The following is a 19,846-nucleotide window of genomic DNA, read 5'->3' on the forward strand; positions in this document are numbered from 1 at the left end:
CGGAAGGGAAAAGGGCCCTGCAGAGAGTGGGGGGTGACAGAGGGGACAGGGCTCTGTGGTGGGGGGGACGGCAGACAGGACAACGTTGTGCAGGGCAGAGCCATACTGTGGGATGAACAGAGTCCTGTGGTGGTGGGGGGCAGAGGGAACAGGGCTGTGCCTGTGCAGTGCAAGGGCAGATCCTTGCGGGGGGGGGGCAGAGGGGCCACAACCCTGTGCTAGTGGTAGGGGGCAGAGCCCTATGGTGGCAGTGGGGGGACAGAAGGGACAGGGTTGTGTGGTGGAGAGGCAGAGGGGACAGGGCTGTGCAGTGGGGGGGGGGGCAGAGGGGACAGGGCTGTGTGGTGGGGGGAGAGGCAGAGGGGACAGGGCTGTGCAGCGCAGGGGAAGAGCCCTAGAGAGGGGATGGGGCTGTGTGGTGGTGGGGGCAGAGGGGATGGGGCTGTGCAGCGCAGGGGCAGAGCCCTGGAGAGGGGACGGGGCTGTGTGGTGGTGGGGAACAGGGCTGTGTGGTACAGGGCCAAAGGGTACAGGGCCCTACCATGGCAGTGGAGGGCTATGCAGTAGTGAGAGCAGAGCCCTGGAGTGGGGAACAGAAGGGAAGAGCTGTATTGTGATGGTGGGGGCAGAGGGAACAGGGCCCTGTGGAGCAGGGGCAGAGCCCTGAGGTGGGAGAGGGCAGAGGGAATGGGGCCCTGTGCAGTGGGTGTCAGAGGGACAGGGCTGAGCAGTGGGGGGAGCAGAGCCCTGGGGTGGGAGGGCAGAGGAAACAGGGCTGTGCAGTGCACGGGCGGAGCCCAGGTGTGTGTGAGTGAGGGGACAGAGCGCTGTATTGGTGGGGGGTCAGAGGAGCAGGGCTGCGCGATGCGGGGCAGAGCCCTGTGGGGGAGCAGAGGGGACAAGGCCCAGTGGTGGGGGGCAGAGGGGACAGGGCCCTGCACTGGTGGGGGACACAGGAAATGGGGCTTTGCCATGCAGAGGCAGAGCCCTGGGTGCAGGGGGCAGAGGGGACAGGGCTGTGCAGTGAAGGGGCAAAGCCTTGGGGTAGAAGGCCTGCAGTGGCGGGGCGGGGGGGGAGCGGAAGGGATAAGGCTATGCAAGGGTATGGGGCAGAGGGGACGGGGAAGAGCCTGAGGGTGGGCTGGAAGACACAAGGAGCAGGGCCCTGTGCAGATGCGGGTGCAGAGAGGACAGGGCTGTGCTGAGGGGACGCAGAGCGCTGGGTGGAGGGAGCAGAGGGGACAAGGCCCTGCGGTGGTGGGGCAGAGAGAACGGGGCTGTTCGGTGCAGAGCCCTAGGTGCGGAGGACAGGGCCCTGCGGGGGACCGGGAGCGAGGTCCCCACTTCCCCGGTGGAGGGAGGCGGCGGGGGAGGCGCTGGCGTGGCGCGGGGGCCGGGCTGCCCAGGGTGCTGAGAAGGGCCGGGCGTTGCCCTCGGCTCGGCCTGCGAGCTCGGTGCCCCGGGGCGGGGGCGCGGCGGCGGCTGCTGAGGAACTTGCGCTCCGCAGCCAGGGTGCGCCGGGCCGAACGCGGCGGGTCAGGCGGCACCGGCCGGTTCGCGGCACGGCGGGGCAGGCGGGTCGGTGCCGCGTCTCCCCAGGCAAGTGAGCCGCCCACACGCCGCTACCCCGTCTCCGGGCGGGGCGCTCGGGTCAAGCCCGGCCGGCTGGGGGCGCCTGGCCGCGCATCCCCGCCACACAGGCGAGGCGGCGGGCTGCCCGGGGGGCCGGAGACTTCTCCTGCGTCCCCGGGCCGGAGGGACCGTGCCTGCCCTCCCGGGGCGCAGGCTCCGCCTCCGACTGTGGGCGCCTGGCTCCGGGCAGCGCGAGGAGAAGTTCCTGTCAGCCCGGCCGGCCGTGGCCCCCCGAGCCCGGTGTGCGGCGCCCCCGTGGCTGTGCACCCCGCCCCCTCCCTTGGGCAGCGCCCGTCCAGTCTAGCCCGCCCCGCCGGGTAAAGCCCGCTCCCCGGGCGTGGGGCGCCTACCCGCCCCCCTCGAGTGTGAAGCGCGGTTCCCCGCCCCGGGTGTGGAGCCCCCCGACCTGGCCCCGGGTGTGGAGCCCGGCCCCCCGACCCGGGATGCAGCGCTCGGAGGCCCGGCCCCTCCCCGGGCGTGGAGCCCCCTCCCCTGGCTGCGCGGCGCTGCGCTGCTGGGTGCGGAGCCCCCTCCCACTCGCTCCCTCTCCGGACTCGGCTGGCTCTGCACACCCGACCCCCCCCAGCCGTGCGGGCAGGGCTAGGCGCGGCGCACCCTGGGAGTTGTAGTCCCCAGGGCTTGGCCCAGCCCGAGAGGGCGCGGGGGCGGCGGGCGGCTGGACTACACTTCCCGTCAGGCCCTGCGGCAGCTCCCTCTCGCCCTCACACTCCGGCTGCCGCTGCCAGTGTCTCCGCCGCCGAACCCTCGCTCGCAGCGCCCAGTGTCCGACCCGCAGCCTCGGGCAGGGGCCCGGCTCGGCCCGCAGCGCCGCGGCCCGCCCAGCTCGGGAACAGGTGCGTGCCCCTCCCGTCCCCGCCGCCCCGCTCCGGACACCCGGCCCCTGCTGCCCGGGCACCCCGGGCCCGTTCGCCCCGCACCCACCACCGGGGAGCCGGACCGAGCGGGCGGCCGAGCGGGCGGCCCGACCCATCGCCTCCGGCTGGGTCTCCATGGAGACCGGCCCCGGGACCCCCTCCGGGCAGCGGGCGCTGCTGGCGGCTGGGGCTCGGGCTGGCAGGGAGGGGGAGCAGCGTCCGGAGTGGGACGGGGAGGAGGGCAGCGAATCCCGGAGCGGGGGAGGGTGGGGACGGGGATCGCGAAGGCTGTGACAGCGGAGGCGCAGCGAGCCTGGAGCCAGCGTCGCTGGGCACGGAGGGATCCCGGCGGGGAGCTGCTGCTGCCTCCTCTGCACGTACCTGGGACGGGCTCCGCGTGTAGCCGCCGCTCCTTCCTCGCTTCGCGCCCCATCACCTGCCGCTCCCAGATCTAGCCGGAGGACGGACCCCCAACTCCCGGAGTGCATCCCCTCGACCTGAGGGGCCCCTTCTTGTGGCGGGGGGGGGGAGGGAATCTTCCGTGCTTTGCTCCCGACTCTTCTGTGCATGTGCACGTTGTTCTACGGGCTACACAGCTGAGACCCGGACCTGGCCCCTCGCTCCTTAGACGACGGGACTGGATAGCGTGGCTCCTGGAGTTTCGCAGCATGGCCCCTAGCGACCTAATCTCTAGCATAGGGGGTGCCCAGCAGAGACTCGAGGTCCCAGCCTGTAGTGCTTCATCTTGCTCCCCAGTGGATTCTGTAATCCCTCTAGGTTGGCAGAACCTCACTAGTAAAGATAAAAGAGAGGAGTCAGCTCCATATTTTGCCAATTAGGTGTTGCCCTTGGGGTCCTGGCACGTTGCTCTGGTGGCCCTTAGTTGGCAGAGTTTGGTCTCCTGCTAGCACTTTGTGATTTTTTTTTTTTTAGGGTTTCCTTCTGTGGAGGTTGGTGCTGTAGGAAGTAGCATCAGATTAGTGGCCATCTACGTGGGGAGAACAGCAGTGCCCAGGTATCATCAGTTTTCCCTGACCTAGCTTCAGGAGCCAGCTGTTGAAAGAGGACAGTACCCATTCATCTAGGAGCCTCCATATCAGAATTGAGGACCATTCCAGGCAAGACCCCAAAGAGGGGCCTGGGCAAGGGAGAGTAACACTAAGTGCATATATTTATTGGTATTACAGTAGTGTATAAAGATCCTAATCAGGATTGTGCTAGGCACTGTACAAATGTATAGTAAGACCTTGTCTGCATTGGAGTTCTTTAGGTGATATTGCTTATACCAGTTCCCCAGTCTAAATAAGCTATACTTGTAAAAGGACTTTTTGCCAGTGTAACTATCTGCAACTGGAGCTTTTGCTGGCATAGATACATTGGTTAAGGATGTGATTTCCCCCTGCCCCGCACACTACCAGCCAACATATCTATGCCAGTAAAACTCTTGCGTGTAGTCCAGGCCTCAGCGACAGTTTCTGCCCCAAAGAGCTTACAATCTAAGTAGATTAGACAGACAAAAGGTAAAGGGGAAGTAGGCACAGAGAGGGAAGGGGACTTGCCCAAGGTCACACAGCAGGTCAGTGGTAGGATTAGGAACAGAACTCAGGAGTCCTGATTCCTACTGCAGTGTCCTAGTCCACGTTGCCACTCAACATTACTTTCACTTTGCTCCTGGTGTGATTAATAATGTTTTGGAGTGAGGAATTGCTGGAGAGGGCTCCCAGATGTTATGGCCCATTCTTGTACACTGCATTCAAGATGAAAATTGTGACATAATCAAATTCAGGGGAAGAGCTGCCTTTTGTACAGCTAGGCTCATTGGGGAAGACATTGATTCCTTTCATTTAACTTTGATTTTTTATGGTGGATTTGAGAGAGCACCAGGATAGACTTTTATGGGGTCGTACCAAGATGGGAAGTATTGGGATAGTTTTTTGGGTCCTGATCTTGCAAGGGAATCTATACTTGTGGCTCTGTACGTCGGTGGGGGGAGGATTTGCCCATGTGAATCCCTCTGCAGATTTGAGGCCTTAGGCTGTATCTACATTAGCTTTTTTGCCCTAATATTTCCCACTATTGCTGCCATCAGTATAGATCCTTTGCCAGTACTTTTACCAACACGTCAACTATCTCTGCAAAGAGCAGCTCTGAGAAATTTGAGAAAACTGAATCTAGTGTAGACAAAGCCTTAAAGGAATAAATTAATGGAGGACTTTGAGGGGGTAGGACGGAACTGGGGGTGGGGAAGCATGCTTTGGGATAGTATCATATGTCATGGGCAAAGAAAACTAAAAAGATTGTAAGATTGTGTGCAATGTGTGGTTTTCTTCCGATGTCAGAGATTTTGCAAAGATTTTCCACCTTTTGGTGGATTCCCCTCCCTCCCCCCTTTTTTAAACCACCTTAAGAATCTGCTGTGATAGCCTTCCACAGGGACAGGCTTTTTTGTTAGGCTGCAGTCAGTGACTTAGGTACTAGCTATAGCTTTAGCCAGTAGGGAGGATGTACTTTTTAAACACTGCTAAATTTTCAGGAAACTTTCCTAGTTCAAATAGGGATGTATTTTTTTTTTTTAATTTAACGTTTCTGTGTATTATGCTGGTCACTGCAGTGACTTAAATCAGGGTTAGTGTGTCTTTAAACTGGCACAGGTAGATTCATGCACACAAGCTCAGCACAGCTGTAGCCAGTGGTCATACTATGCAACAGAATGGAAGACCCAAGTTTAGATCCAGATTATCATCTGCTCTGCAGGCCAAATGCAACATGAACAGTTACTACTGAAGACTAGGGTAGATGTAGCCTGGCTTATCCAGGACTGAATTTGGCTAGAGATTGGTATGACTTTATCACTGCTATGGTTTCCAAACTTTTTAAGGTAAGTAACATGATATGGTTTGCATTCAGTATTACATTTTTAAAACCTTTTTTCCAGTTGGATTCAAGACCCATGTATGACCCCTGCGAGGGGTTTTTATAGTTCTGTTGCAAACAGTTTAGTTTAAATGGTTTGTATGAAATGTGGGTGGAGCTGAAGCCATGTGTTCGGACAATTCTGGAAACTCTTTCAATTTGTGCTTATTTTGGACTTCAAAGGCACTCTGTCACCTCAAAGATCACATATGGTAAACAAACATAATTCTTTGGCTGTGTTACTAATGGTATCAAAGATAGTTAAACTGAAATTTTTAAAAAGTAAATGTGATTATTACTGGTGATGCAATTTGTTTCCCTTTGGCATTTCTGTAAGCTTCGCTAAAAATCAGTCAGTTTAACTTTTTTTTTTATAGTCACGCCCACTCAGGTTCTCAGGAGAAGCATCTGGGTTGCATCCAATATAGATTATCATTGATTTGTTCAAAACAGTGGTTTCCACTGGAGTTTAAAAATATAATAGAAATATCATATTGGGCTTAGGTTTTGTAACCCCTTTTTAATGTATTGTACATTTTGGTCATAGATTTTATTTGCAATATCCAGTCTCAGCTATCTTGTGTTTCCAGGGTCAAAGTGCAACCTTTCTTAGCATTCCACAGTGCCCCCTGGCCAAATGAGTTGCAGAACACCTTAAAAAAAGAAAGTATCCATGTGCTCATCCTCAGAAATTCTTGCTACAGGCTGGGAAATCAAAAAGGAAAATTTCAAGGTTGATGATTCCCAGTCTCCTTCCAGTCAAGGCAGACTTCTAGGGTGTCTCACTTTAGAGAAAGCAGTGGCTGAGAGCCCATCACAGGGGGAAAAGGAGGGACGGCAGGCAGGCAGGATTTACAGTGTTCTTCAAGTGCCTGAACTCCAGCTGTGTGTTTTTCTCAGGCTGCTCTGTTAAATAGTGTTAGCATTGAAATGGTCCAAGTTAGGCACTGAAGTGAACATCATTGCCCTCTGCTTTTCTAACATTTGCACCAGACACAATCACTGGTGTAGATGCATCCTAGTGCAGACGAGCAGAGCCATTATTGGCACTGGTGGAGCTTACCCTTACTTAACCAGGATGTGCTGTAATGGTGCAAATCTTGGCTCCCAGGGGCTTTGCCTGTCTGCCTTAGGCATGGCACTGGTGCACCTGTACTACTGGCTGGCCACTGGGCAAATCCCCAGTGGAGACAATCCTTTGTGCAGATCCCCTGGTGATAGCAATGGTGGGAAAGCTAGTGTAGACTGTCTGTCAGTGTTTTTACCACCCTGCCATCTGGTACTTGCTCTGAGCAAGGCTTGGATGAAACTCTGGTAAACTGCTGGCAGCTGCTTTACATTAGTGTTCAGATTGGTACAATAGCAGTGGTCAGAGAATTCCCTAAAAATCTCAGACCTTGTTGATACATGGATGTGTGTATACCAGTATAAGTAGAACCAGTAAAGTGTGTAAAAACTATACTAGTATAATTAAAGCAGTACAGATTCCTAATGTGGGTGCTTATACTGGCATAGCTTATTTCCATACGGGAATGGGAATATGCTATACTAGTAGAAGGCAACTTTATACTGGTAAAATTGCATCCACACTGGGGGCTGTACCAATGTAGCTGCTTTGGTAGAAAATCATGCCCCCAACCAACAGAGTTAAATTGGTACAAAAACTGTATGTGGACCAGGCCTTAGTGCAGCTGTGTCCTCTCATAGGCAAGTGGTTGGAAGAAGGGGGAGTTCACTAAGGGCTTGTTTTCCCTATTAAAAAAAAAAAAGTGTGTTCTTAACTCAAGTTGGCTGACTTGAGTTGCAATCCTAGTAAGACAAGGCAGTTGGTTTAACAGGAGTTAACAGGTTGAGTTAAACCCTAGGCCCCTGTACAGTCATAAACTTGAACTGATAACTCATGTTAAAAATACAACTGCCTGGTCTTCTCTAGGATATAAACCTAAGTTAGAGTATGTCTACAGAGTTATTCCAGAATAGCTCAGTAGTGTTAAAGGGGCTGGTGGCTCCGCCCTACGTTTCTCAGATAGATTTATCTCTGCACCTGGCACCTCCTGCTTCCAGTCCACCTTCTTGAGGGTCCTCTGATTCTTTTGTTGCTTCCTCTGGAATTGGGGTTTGAAACCACCTGAGTCAGGTGTTTTATTTTGTCTCTACATTTGAATGCCTTGATCCCTTCTCTTGGTTGGGATTCTAATTTCCCTCCCTATTTCTTCTTCATTCCCTGGGAAATGTCTGCCTTTGGCATTTATCTTGCATCCTCCTTGGATAACAGAAATCAAGAATTCATTTAACAATGTCTATTCTGTCACTACATCTTCCTAACTTTCTCCTAGAGGCCCTGCAGGTTTCATCATTGATCTCTTCTTCCTCATGCACTCAAAAATGTTTGTTGTAACTGCTTGTGAAATCTTGCTATCAACCTTCTCTCTTTAATTGCAAGCCACAATGGTTCTGCCCCATCAGTGCTTTCCTAGAGGTTTCCTAGTTCAGTCTCTCCACAAGTTTCCGTTCTGTTTAGCACAGTGGTACATGTCTCTCTCTCCCCACTCCCATACAAGATTCTCTTGGAGCTCTCCTAAAATGTCTATGCTGCCATTGTACCCTCACTGTCATATGCTTTCCCTTTCCCTTTTTTCAGTTCAGCCCAGGATGGTGACACCCCGCAGATTGATTGTTCCCCTATTTCCTTTGGGTTCTTTCATTTCTCTCCAACCATTGCAAGACTCCATCTCTTCCCACCCCAAGCCACCTTTCATTCTTTCCGGGTACAACCCAGTTTTCGGGGGTCTCTCACTCTGCCCAGGTACCCATTTCATTACTTAGTATTTCTTCCCTTTCCAGGTGTGTTTATGTTGGCTGCTAGTTTCTCTTCTCATTTTCTGACTTCTGGGTAGCTTCTCTTCTCTGCAGTCTCTGCCTGCTCAGTTAAACTCTTTCCCTCATCTGTGGCTCACTCTGTCCTCTCAGCCAGTACACTGGTATTTCTCTGGTTCCTCCTGCTTCTATGGCCCTTGTCTCTTCCCAAAAGAGTCCCAGAAACACCCCACTGACCTAGACTGTGCCTCTGTGTACCAGGTGTGTTCATACCTGGCACTGAATGAGCACCTTCAGCTTTTTAGCTTTCTATCTGATTCCTCAAACCTTCAGTCTTCTTATCCCTATACAACTGATTCCAGCGTGGACTGATACTACAGACCATTCCTTGTCCTACCAAGAGCGTATGTTCTTCTGATATGTCATGTAGGCTGACCAGACAGCAAGTATGAAAAATCGGGACAGAAGGTGGGGGGGTAATAGGCACCTATATAAGACAAAGCCCCAAATATTGGGGCTGTCCCTATAAAATCGGGACATCTGGTCACCCTAATGTCATGAAAGAAAAAACTATATAAGACTTTGGATCACATGCTGTCTTTAGATTTCCTTTCTGCTCCCCCAAGGATGCTGCCCATTTGTACCTCTTTTGCTTCATGTATGTAACATCTCTGATACAGGAACCTGTCTGACAATTTGCCTCCTTAATCTCTCTTGCCCAGTCTAACCTAGCCTGCTCCTGCTGGCCATGCACTTCAGATCCTTCCCTTCCCTCATTGCTCTACTAGTTTTTAGCTCAATTCATTCTCCTGAGCGATGGGACTCAAGTAGCAGCCCTGCTCTTAAAGTGCTCAATGAGACAACACTACTGCAATGGCAGGCATGTCTTCCCCCGAAAAATTCCATCACAGAGGCAGGTATCTTGAGAGTGATTTGAGCATCGGCCTGCTAAACCCAGGATTGTGAGTTCAATCCTTGAGGGGGCCATTCAGGGATCTGGGGCAAAAATTGGGGATTGGTCCTGCTTTGAGCAGGGTGTTGGACTAGATGATCTCCTGAGGTCCCTTCCAACCCTGATATTCTATGATTCTATGACTCTCAAATCTCAGGGTTCTGCTCTACTTTCTGTCTCTAACCCTTTAGAATGCCTGTCACTTCCTAACAATAGTAAAGGGGAATTCTAGCAATGAAAGCCCTGCAAAGTTTGTCACGCAGTGCCCCACACATACTCAGAGTTGGTTCCATGCAGGTGTACCCTAGGCACTTGATTGCCTGAACAGTCATCTTCCTCTCTGTACAATTGTCTCCTGAGCTGGTTAGTGTTGACTGATAAAGAAATATAAAAGATTGGACAATTCTGCGGTTTTATAAGTCCGTTGTCTTGGGTAAAGCTGCCTTCTGCCTGCCTGCTGTGTCTGGGAGACCTTCTTGAGGAAGTACAAAAGGGTACAGGGGGATGTAGAGGTGTCTGCACAGAGTGCTTTTGGGGGAGGCCAAGTCCTACTACAGATTGAATGGGTTTGGTGAAAAATCCTAGCATGAGTGTAAGCCTTGTGTATTGTCCCTGCCCTGAGTGTACCCCTCTCCTGAGGGCTTTTTGCAAACAGACTTTTAGCTGCTCAAACTATGTACCCCAGTTGCTTGGAAAGGAACCTGCAGTTGGCAAGTAAGGAGGAGGTGTTGCCCGCTCCTTTTCTCAGTGGTCTGGCTTGCAGATGACCTCTCTGAACTGTACCACAGACTCACAACTTTGTTGGAGAACTCCAAGGAATGGAACTTAATGCAGGCTTTTGTCTTTGTGTTTTGTCTTTGCAGGCGGAGTGGCCCCGTGAGCCCCAGCAGGTCCTGGTTGGTGGTGAGCAGCTGTCATGATCTCTACAGCACCTCTCTACAGTGGGGTGCATAACTGGACCAGTGCAGAGCGGATTTGCATGTGTGGCCTCAACGAGGAGAGGTGAGGTGCGTGGGTAGCTTGTTAGGGGAAAGACTTTAAGCAGGGAGCTTGGGTCAGGGAATCGGAGAGGCTAGAAGCAGAAAGCATACTGAATCCTGTTTAGTGGCTCTCTTTGGGGCCAGTGCAAGCCTATTATCTGTTACAGAGCTGAGCTCATAAGGAGCACAGGGGTAGGACAAGGATGCATTAAGCAGTCAAGCCTCCTTTATGGTCCTTGTGTTCCATGCCCAAGGAAAAGAAAGGGTTTGATGCTTGCAGGGGAATGATACTGGAGGCTCTCTGCTTTCTGGGCAAGAGCCACCAGCTGTATGGAGCCAGGGTGCTGCTTGTGGCCTTGCTACCCCAGTGTTAAGGCTGCTCATGGCGTTGTTGCTACACACTGTACCTTTGCTCTTTGACTTTGTTAGATTTGTGCTCTCAACTGACTGCCATTCAGCCTGACAGGTTGGGACCTGGGAAGAGGGCTACGTGGACAGTACAGGCTGTGGAACTGAGAAGTGTTTCCAGTACGTTTGCTTGGGCAGTGCAGATTAGATCAGTGGTACTCAGCCAGGGGTATGTGTATCCCTAGGGGTAGGCAGAAGTTTTAAAGGGGTACATCAACTCATATAGATATTTGCCTAGTTTTACAACAGGCTACATAAAAAGCACTAGCTAAGTCAGTACAAACTAAAATTTCAAACAGACAAAATGCGAAAGTCAGCAATTTTTCATTAATAGTGTGTTGTGACACTTGTATTTTTATGTCTAATTTTGTAAGCAAGTTGTTTGTGAGGTGAAACTTGGGGTACACAAGACAAATCAGAATCCTGAAAGGGGTACAGTAGTCTGGAAAGGTTGAGAGCCACTGGATTAGATAATTAGATAGGTGAATTGCATGAACACCACAGTCTAGGGCAGGACCTGCTCCTTGCAGGAGTCCTGATCTGTCCCATTTCCTTGCCCTGGCAGTCTCCTCCAAACCCACAGCATTAGCACCTATCTAATCCTGCAGTTCTCAGGTGTTGTCCTCAGAACTGGCCAGCTGTTGGCCTCCCTGGTGTCAGGATGCAGTGGAGCTTTTTCAGCTGTGGGAAATGCTCTAGGAGGGTCTGAAAAGTCATGTTATATTGACTAAAATGAGCCATGTTTGGTGCACACTGTCCTTCATTTGGGATGGTAGGGTCTCAGGCATTAGGGATGCTGATAACTGCTGTAACAGACAGGCAGGAGAACAGTGGGGTAAGGGAGATTTTGGCATGTAATGTACGGCCTCTCAGCTTAGTTACCCCTTCATAAAGGCTATGCAGGCCTACTTCTTGATCCTAATAAATTTCAGTATTTCAGGCACCTGAGCACTGAGGGGTCTAGTACCTTAACAGAAATACCAAACAGCCCAAATACAAGATTAAATCAAGACAGACAAACCAGGTTGATCATAACTGAATGGTGGGTTGTTGTTTTTTTTTTTTTTTTTTTTTTTTACCAGTTGTTGGCCCCTACGTAAAGTGTGTGGGTGGGGATAATCATTTGGGGGAACGCTCATTCCATTTCCTTCCTGGACCAGGTTTCACATCACGGAAATCATTGTCCCAGCTGGCTCCCTTCCTGGCTGTCTCTCAGCGCAGAGGCTAAGGGCCCATGGAACCTAAGCTCTCTCTGTACCAAGAAGTGGCTTCCCTAAGGCCAGACTGAGGAATGCTGGCAGTGAGCAGTGTGGGTGCAGCTTGTTACTCCAGTGCCCAGGTTGTATGTGCTCTGGGGCTAAGGAGAAGAGCTCAGTCTCTGGGGCCGACTCTGTGGCCCCCTTTGCCTGCACCAGAGTCATTGTACTTCCACCTCCCCTCCCCAGCAGTGTGACAAACAATGTAGTTTGTATCTCCATTAGCTTTTGGAAGAGCAAGCTGCTAGTTTGGCTTTTGAGACAGTGGCAGGAACAAGAGGGGGTGCTTGCCCTGAGGCTGTCTCAGAAGCTGAGTGGCCAGCTCAGCTCCTTGCCTGGGCTCCCGGCCAGCCATTAACCTGTGCATCACCAGCCTGGGTGTGCTGATCTGCTGAGCCTTCTGAGACAGGTGCTGCCCTGGGGGAAGGGAATCGCTTCCCCTCCAAGGCAGAGGGAATGGCGTTGGGGGAGCTTGAATGGGATGGTGGTCTCCTCTAGGGGGAGAGGGGTTATGTAGAACAAGGGGGTATGTAGGACATGCCCCTCTGGCAGGCAGGCTGCCCTCACCTGTTGGAGCCCTAGGATGCCGGAGCTGCTTGGCTTCACTGACTAGCTCAGTCCCTCGCCTGGGCCTGACTGTTGAAGCTTCCTGGGCTGTTGCAGGGCCAGGAACTGCACTCTAGCTCCACCTGCTGCCCTTGCCACGTTCCTGCCTCTGTCTCCGAGGGGACCAGGATTGGCGTAGGAGCAGGAGGTGGAGCCAGAGCGGGGCTCCCAGCTCTGCTGCATAGTGCATAGGCAGCTCTCTGTGCCAGTTATCCAGCTTGTTGTCACGGAGATGCCTGCCTGGCCAAGGTCTCAGCTCCCTAACACCCCTGCTCTTTCACTGATCCCATCCAACTCCTCCAGAGCCTACCCTGGCTCAAGGCATGTGCTGCTTTTTGGCAGAGATCCCACGGGACAATAGTTGCGGACGGGGTAAAGGCCATGAGGTATTTGGCTCCTCTCAGCATTTCAGTGGGGGCAGGGTCGAAAAAGTCCCCTTAACTCTGCCTTTCCTGTCATACCAAGGCTCCAGCTTCATGGCCTTCGGAGGAGGGGGAGGCACAAGGGTCGATACATAGACACTGTCGATACCTCTCTTGCATGTTTTCAAAAGTCCCCAGCCTCACAGTTAATGCAATTTAGATGTCTCACAGGAGGACACTGGGGGGGCCAGCTTAGACCTGAGGTCCTGGGGAGTTCCATCCGTGCCCAGCTCTATGGCAGTAACAGAACACACATGCTTGCTGGGTAGAAACCCACAAGTTCTGCTGGGTAGAATATGTGGCCTGGCTACAAATCCTACCTGACTGACCTTGGGCATGTTCCACCCTCCTGTCTCCATCGCCCTGGCTAGCAAACTGGGCAAGAAGCAGGAACCTGATTCTGCATCTGAGCTATGTTTTCCTGGGTTACAAACTACTAAAAGCCTGTCTCAAGCGTTAGTTCTAAGGGCCGTTCTCTTGCGATTCCAGCCGCCCCCCATCCCATCACCTCTCAGCTGCCGTTGGATCTTGCTGCTGCCTATTGCAGAAACCTGATCTCCCCTTATTAATAACAATCCTCTTAAGCCTTTTGCGGCCTGAGTAACTCGGGAAATCCAGGTTTAAGAAATCCATGTCAAATTATGTTTGTAAAGAATAACAGCAAAGATGATGTCTGGTGGAAAGGGTGCAGGGGGCTATGCGAGGTGCTGTGCTTTTGCCATAACACAAAGGAACTAGTGCAGCTGTGGGGAAAACCAGCATTGCATTTTTAACATAGCTGTACCATGAGGTGGGGAAGCTGGTGTGGGGTCATGATACTGAGGGCATCTGAAAAGGTGTAATGGGCCAATACCAAGATGTTTAAACCTGAAGGTCATTATTCAGGGTACAGCTGCAGCAGATGTATCCCTTCGAGGGCAACCTTTGGGTGGCCAAGAGAGTGGAGTACCAGTACTGGATACTGGAGTGATGGGGTTGGAGGTTTGCATTGCTTAATCCCTGTAGTAGCAGACAAGGGGAGAAAAGAAAAGACCACCAGCATCACAGTGTTTGTTCTGCCCCACTAGCTTCCCCTGTACTTAACTCTCACAGGCTGTTGTGTCAGCAGACAGAAAACATTAGGGTGGGGCCTCAAACCCTCCTAGGATATTGAACCCTGTGCTCGGCACAATGCTGTCTCCCATGGGTATAGCTCCTGGTTCAGATGTTGACTTAGGCAGAAGTATTGTTTGTTTCCATCTCTCCAGTGTGACCATATCATGTGCACAGTTGTTGCCATTGGCCTCCCCCCATCTCCTTTCCTTGGAGCTGGTCACGGTCCTTACTCTGAATTCACTTTTCACCTGGGGAACTCCTTTGTTTGAAGCAGTGAACTGCCCTCTTTCTGTCTTGCGGAGGATAAGGGGTTAAAGCTCCAATCACACACTCCAGGTCCCACCTGCTTTGAGGCTGGAGGGGAGTGATAGAGCTGAATGTGCTCAGGCTCCTGGAGCAGTGACAGGACTCCGCAGCTATCTGAAGGGTCTATGAGGTGGAGACATGAATGACACTAGTGCCCTAGGGATGGGAAGAGAAATGATAGGTGAGAAGTATAGATGGTTCTTGGAGGAGTGTAGGGGAGATAAGACTGGAATACTGGGTGGGTGTGGAATTAAAATTACCTGGGGTGGGGAGGATTTGGTTTTGGACCAAAACCAGGGTTACTGGTTAGTGTGTGGCTGGAAGATGTGGGGGTGGGGGGCGGGAGAGGAATCAGGGAGTAGTATGCCTGGTGGGTGGGGAATGAACAACAGATGTAATGTGTGGGTGTGTGAGAGAGACTGGGAGGGTGGGTGGGATAGGAATGTGAGTCTGGTGGGGAGGGCAGGATTGGAAGGTGGGGGTTGCAGATGGGGGGGGGGGGTTGTGGGGTGGGCAGACCTAGAATGTGCAAATGGGGGAAGACAGGACAAGAACATGAGGAGGCTGTGGGAGGGTGAGAACTCCGAATGAGTATGGGGCAGGCAGGACTGGGCCTGGGGGGATTGTATGGGGCAGGGCTGGGGGAGGGAGGGACTGCGGTCAGGAGGGGGAGTTGAGGGATGATGGGACTGCAAGTGGGGAGGGGAGTTCTAGGGGGGCATTGGGGGAAGGTGGGACTGCCAGTTTGTGGGGGGGATGGAGCACCTGTGGGGTGGTGGGAGGCAGGACTGGCAGGCAGGAGTTTGTCGGGAACACTAGAGGGGTTGGTATGGGGGGGTGGGGCAGCTCCCTGCCCTTTGGGTGATGGTCATTTTGTGGGTCTCCCCATCCCCCACTCTGCCACTTTATTTGCCAACTGTCACTTCCCAACTGCCGTGGAACTTTTAGGCCAGTGCTTTCCATCTCCTTCTTAAAGGGGCAGAAGCCTAAAAATTACCTGGTGGCTGTTTCCCGGGACCTGGCTTTAGAGGGATCCCTGGGCCCCCACTGCTTGTGCACCTGAGGTGCTGGCTGGCTCCCCAAAGTGTGCCTGCTGTGCTGAATTTGGGAGCTTGGAAAGCAGCACAGGGGCGAGCCTGGAGAGGCAGGGATTTGGGCTCTAGGGGAGGAGTCCCCGCTCCCCTATGGCCAGCAAGCCCCTTCTGACTCCCTGTGTGCAGCACGGAGCTAACGGTGGGCTAGGAGAGTGCCTCTGGGGTTCATTGTGCATCCCTTGTCTTGTCTCATCTCTGTCATAGGAGAGCCCCGCTATCTGATGAGGAGTCTAACAAGAGCAGCTCCCAGCACTTGGGGTCCCAGGAATTTTGCGTCAGCAGCAGCCTTTCCAAGGTGAGCTCCTTGTACAGAGTGGCTGGGCTGAGGAGCCAAGGACTGCAATGGAAGGGGCCATGCATGGGAGTCTGACCCTGACCTGGGCCCAAGTGATGAGTGCTCTATGACAGCATGGTGTGCAGGGCCAGAGACTGTCGAAAGCAAGAGTGCAGGGCCTGGAAGCAGCACTGCTCCCCTTTCCTGTGGGCTTCTTTCTGTCCCATAAAGACCTAGCAGAGAGAGGGAACAGCCCTTCCCGTTGGGAAATGCTGGCTCAGCTTCCAGGGAGTCCCTTCTCCCTTTCTCATTGCAGGTGGAGCTCACAGCAGTCAGTGGTGGCAGCAATGCCCAGGGGCTGGATGCAAATAACAGCGTGGAGGAAAAACTTGGGCCCAAGCTGGAAGAGCAGCTACCCAAACCCTACCCGAAACCAGAGTGTGCTGGGAAAGCAGTGATAGAAGATAATGTGCTGGGCGCTCTGGCAAACCAAGGAGATGGCAGAGAGCTGGAGCCCACAGCCCCAGGAGCTGTGGAGCCTGCGACCAGCAGCACTGACAGTGCCTGGATGCCTGCAGAGCTTCACAGTGACAAACAGGCTGATGCTTCTCCTGCCTGCCCCAACGCTCCAGACAGTGAACATGCTGGGAAAGAGAAGGGCACCCTGAATGCTGAAACACAAGAGGCAGGAGTGCCGGTGGAGGAAACTCTGCCTGTGGTTGCTTCCAGCTGCAACACCCTTGCATCAACCCCAGCCACCTTCACCTTGAATAGGGTGTGTTTTTCCACATCTCAAGCCCCAGCTATGCAAAAAATGCCCCTCTCCTTTCAGTCCGGGGCAGTTCTGGCCCCAAGCCAGCCCCTTGTGTACATCCCACCCTCCAGCTGTGGGCAGCCACTCAGTGTGGCTACTCTTCCGAGCCCCATTGGGGTCCCCTCCTCCCTTGCTCTCCCAGTTCATCCCTCCTACCTGCAGGAGCATGGCCCGCCAGGCATTATTGCGCCCCCTGAGCTGCGCTCGTTTCCCTGTACCTTCTCCGTAGCCAGGCCCTTGCCTTCGGATTCCAAAGTGGTGTCTGTGGAGGTGAACCAGCTGAGTTGCCCTTCACCTTCAGGTGGGAACAGCACACAAGCTGCTGCAGCTGTTGATGGCCCTTCCCCACCCATGGAGGGCTCTTCGCTTTCACCCAGCCAGCCTTCCCTGACAGCGTCATGTGGGAGTGAAGCTCCCCCACCAGGTACTGGCCTACACACCAGGGCCTCTGGTGCTCCAGAGCAGGTTGCTCAAGGGGCCACCACTTCGCTTTCTCCCCTGAAGTCCCCCCCACAGCTGGAGCGTGAGATGGTCTCCTTCCCAGAATGTAGCGAGATGCCTCTTGATCTGTCCTCTAAATCCAACCGCCAGAAGCTGCCTCCACCAAGCCAACGCAAGACACCCCCCATGCCCATCCTAACACCAGTGCACACCAGTGGCAAGGCAGCACTCACTACGGTCCTGTCCAAGTCCCAGCGTGCAGCCCAGAGTGCAGGCAGCAGCGTCACTTCATGCCTGGGCACCACCCCCCCCTTAGTAATTTTTCCTGACTTCCTGCGCAATGGTGAGCAGGGCTCCTGGATGAAAAACTCAACCGCACTGATTAGCACCATTCCAGGCACCTATGTGGGCGTGGCCAACCCAGTGCCTGCCTCACTACTGCTTAGCAAAGACTCCAGCATTAGCTTCTCCAGGGACCCACAGCACCTCCCCAAACAGGAGCCCATTTCCATCATTGATCAGGGAGATCCCCGAAATGTTGGGCCACCCTCTGGGAAAAAAGGCAGCCAGGCTAGTGTGGAGGGTCAGCAGGACCCAGCTAGGCGGTTCCTCTATGGCAGAGTTGCCCCAGGGGCGCCTTTGTGCCAATCCAAAGAACTCTCTCTCTGGAATCCTGGTCAGGGAAGCATTTACCCCCGATGCCCAGTTAATGGGAAACCATCCAGTCCCCAGCTTCTGCCCGTTGGGTGGTCTCCCTATCACCAGACCCCTCTGCTTTCAATTGGTATCTCCACAACTGGACAGCTGCCCCTGAATCAGAGTGGCTCCTCCAAGCCATCTGGTGCAGGTGAGTTCCCTGTGTTTCCCAGCATGCAGCCTGTAGAGTCTGGCATGGCAGCCCCCAAGGCCCCAGAGGGACTGCCAAGGCTTCCGTCTCTGGAATGGGAAGCCATGTCCAAAGCCAAAAACTGCAGGGTCTTGCCCAAGTTCTGTGAGGAGCCCATCAATCCAGTCCCCATGGCTGTAGCTCCATCTGTTCAGGCCAATACTGTGGATGCAAGGGGCGGAAAGGGGAAGGCAGAAAGCCCTTCCAGGAGCCAAGGGTGTGATGAGCCAGGGGCTGACTCTGCTAGAGACAGTGTTGTACAGACTGAGGCTCCCCAGGGGAGCTGTAGCCTCAAGCTGTTAGGAGACTCAAAACCTAAAAACCAAGTGTTAGCTGCCTATCTGTCACATGACCTGCCTGTAGTCAGTCAGCAAAGCCTACAAACAGCCTCTGAGCTACCAGCTGCACCTGTGGAGAGTCAACGCAAGGAGCTGGGATATGAGGCGGCCCAGGAGCAGCCGGCCTCAGAGGCCCCCCAGTGTATGCACCAGGTGGACCTGTGCAGAGTCAAGAAGGAGCGAGTGGAATGTGATGTGCCATTTGCCTCTGGGGCTTGTCTGCAAGCTGGGGTAGCCCCCAACGGCTTTCCTGAAACCAAACTCAAGGGAGCAGCCCAAATCAAACAAGAGGGCAGTTTATGCTGCAAATCCAAACGGCAACACGATGGGCGGGCCAAACAGGCCCACAAGAGGCTGAAGTGCAGAGCCAGAGCTGGAGAGGAGGCCCCAAGCAAGTCGGGCAGCCGGAGCTTGCATGGATGGAAGGTGGGTGAGGAGCCACTGAAGAGGGTCACCAGCCCCACAGAGGGAGGCAGGCACAGATAGTTCTAGTGCTGGGACTCTGTACTTCCTAGAATAATATTGGGGGTCAAAACCAAAGTAAGGGGGAGGGGACAGCAGTGTAGGGAAGAAGAGGAATCTGTCATTGGGGCAGCAAGAGGGAATGGCAGCTGGGTGCAGAGATCAGTTTGGGGAACCTCACTAGGGGCTTTTTCATTCCAGGTATCTCAGTATTGCCTGGCATTGGATTTATGACTGGAATATCAGAGTCTGCGGGTTGGGATTGAGGGGCATTGGCGGAGCTGAGTAGCTGGGAGGGCTGTGGGTCAGGACTGACAGGTATTGATACAGCTGGCAGTGGGGGACACTATTCTGGGGTCCTTCCCTTCCTGCTGTCCCAGCATGATGCTTGTATTGAAGCTTGGACTGAAATCTGTATCTGTCCTGTGTTTGCAGTGGCGAAAGCATCGTGGGGACCTGCATGAGATCAGCAAACGAGAAAGCCGGGTGAGCCCAGGATCCATGAATGAGCACAATAGCCTCAGGGTAAAGCGCAAGCGCAGGAGGCCAGCAAAGACAGAGCTCCAATCTCCAGGGCATCGTGGGGACAGCCATGAGGAAGGTACTGTTACAAATTCTGAATAGTGTTCTTCCCTTGCAAACCCAAACTGTAGCATTGTCTTGGCACTCTGCTCCCTTGCCTGCCAGAAGATCTGGCTACCAGTTTTCCTGGAGCTGAGTTCCTGTAGGCTGTGGAGCTGGACACTACATACAGCAGGTTAGAATCCCATGTAGGGGTCCGGTATAATGTGGTGTGTTGTCATTCCCAGGCCAGCAGTCTTCTGTCAGCTCCTGGATTCCCCATTAGCTTTTCGGTGGCGTTAGTCCTCAGGGTTCTCCTCTCTTCCCAGGTTACCTTGAGAAGAAACCCAAGAACAATTTCCGTGACTTCATCCCAGTGGTGCTGAGCAGCCGGACACGCAGTCAGTCAGGTTGGTGATCTCAGCAGACCCTGGAGGCCAGCCTTTGCCGGGGAGATTCAGCTAGCCCGTATGGCTGAGTCTGAGATGTCCTGTCCACTAGGCACTACAGGCCCTGTGCCTGGCAGATGGGAGCAGAGCACTTTACTAACTTGGTCTCGTGACAGGCTCAGTGGGGAGTTGGGGGTGGGGAGAGCGGGATCATGTCCCTGCCCACATAACCCAATCAGTTTTGGGGGCAGGAAGGTCTTGTGGGGTGCTAAGGAGGGGCTGTCCTGTCCCCAGTTTCCTAACTGGGAGTGTTCTTGTGGGCACT

The 19,846-nt window shown here is 53.7% G+C and overlaps 1 protein-coding gene across 1 annotated transcript in view; it reads left to right on the plus strand.

Moving 5' to 3' along the window:
- The first annotated feature begins 2,355 nt into the window (after positions 1 to 2,355).
- Positions 2,356 to 19,846, plus strand: part of BCORL1 (BCL6 corepressor like 1) — a 46,672-nt gene continuing 29,181 nt past the window's right edge. The window contains exons 1-6 of the mRNA XM_077826629.1: positions 2,356 to 2,486; positions 10,053 to 10,191; positions 15,561 to 15,651; positions 15,947 to 18,535; positions 19,007 to 19,172; positions 19,462 to 19,542. Coding sequence (XP_077682755.1) covers positions 10,106 to 10,191; positions 15,561 to 15,651; positions 15,947 to 18,535; positions 19,007 to 19,172; positions 19,462 to 19,542 — 3,013 coding nt within the window. The 5' untranslated portion in view covers positions 2,356 to 2,486; positions 10,053 to 10,105. The remainder of the gene's footprint in view (positions 2,487 to 10,052; positions 10,192 to 15,560; positions 15,652 to 15,946; positions 18,536 to 19,006; positions 19,173 to 19,461; positions 19,543 to 19,846) is intronic.

The sequence above is a fragment of the Eretmochelys imbricata genome, chromosome 9 (genome assembly GCF_965152235.1).
Source record: "Eretmochelys imbricata isolate rEreImb1 chromosome 9, rEreImb1.hap1, whole genome shotgun sequence".
Lineage (NCBI taxonomy): Eukaryota > Metazoa > Chordata > Testudines > Cheloniidae > Eretmochelys > Eretmochelys imbricata.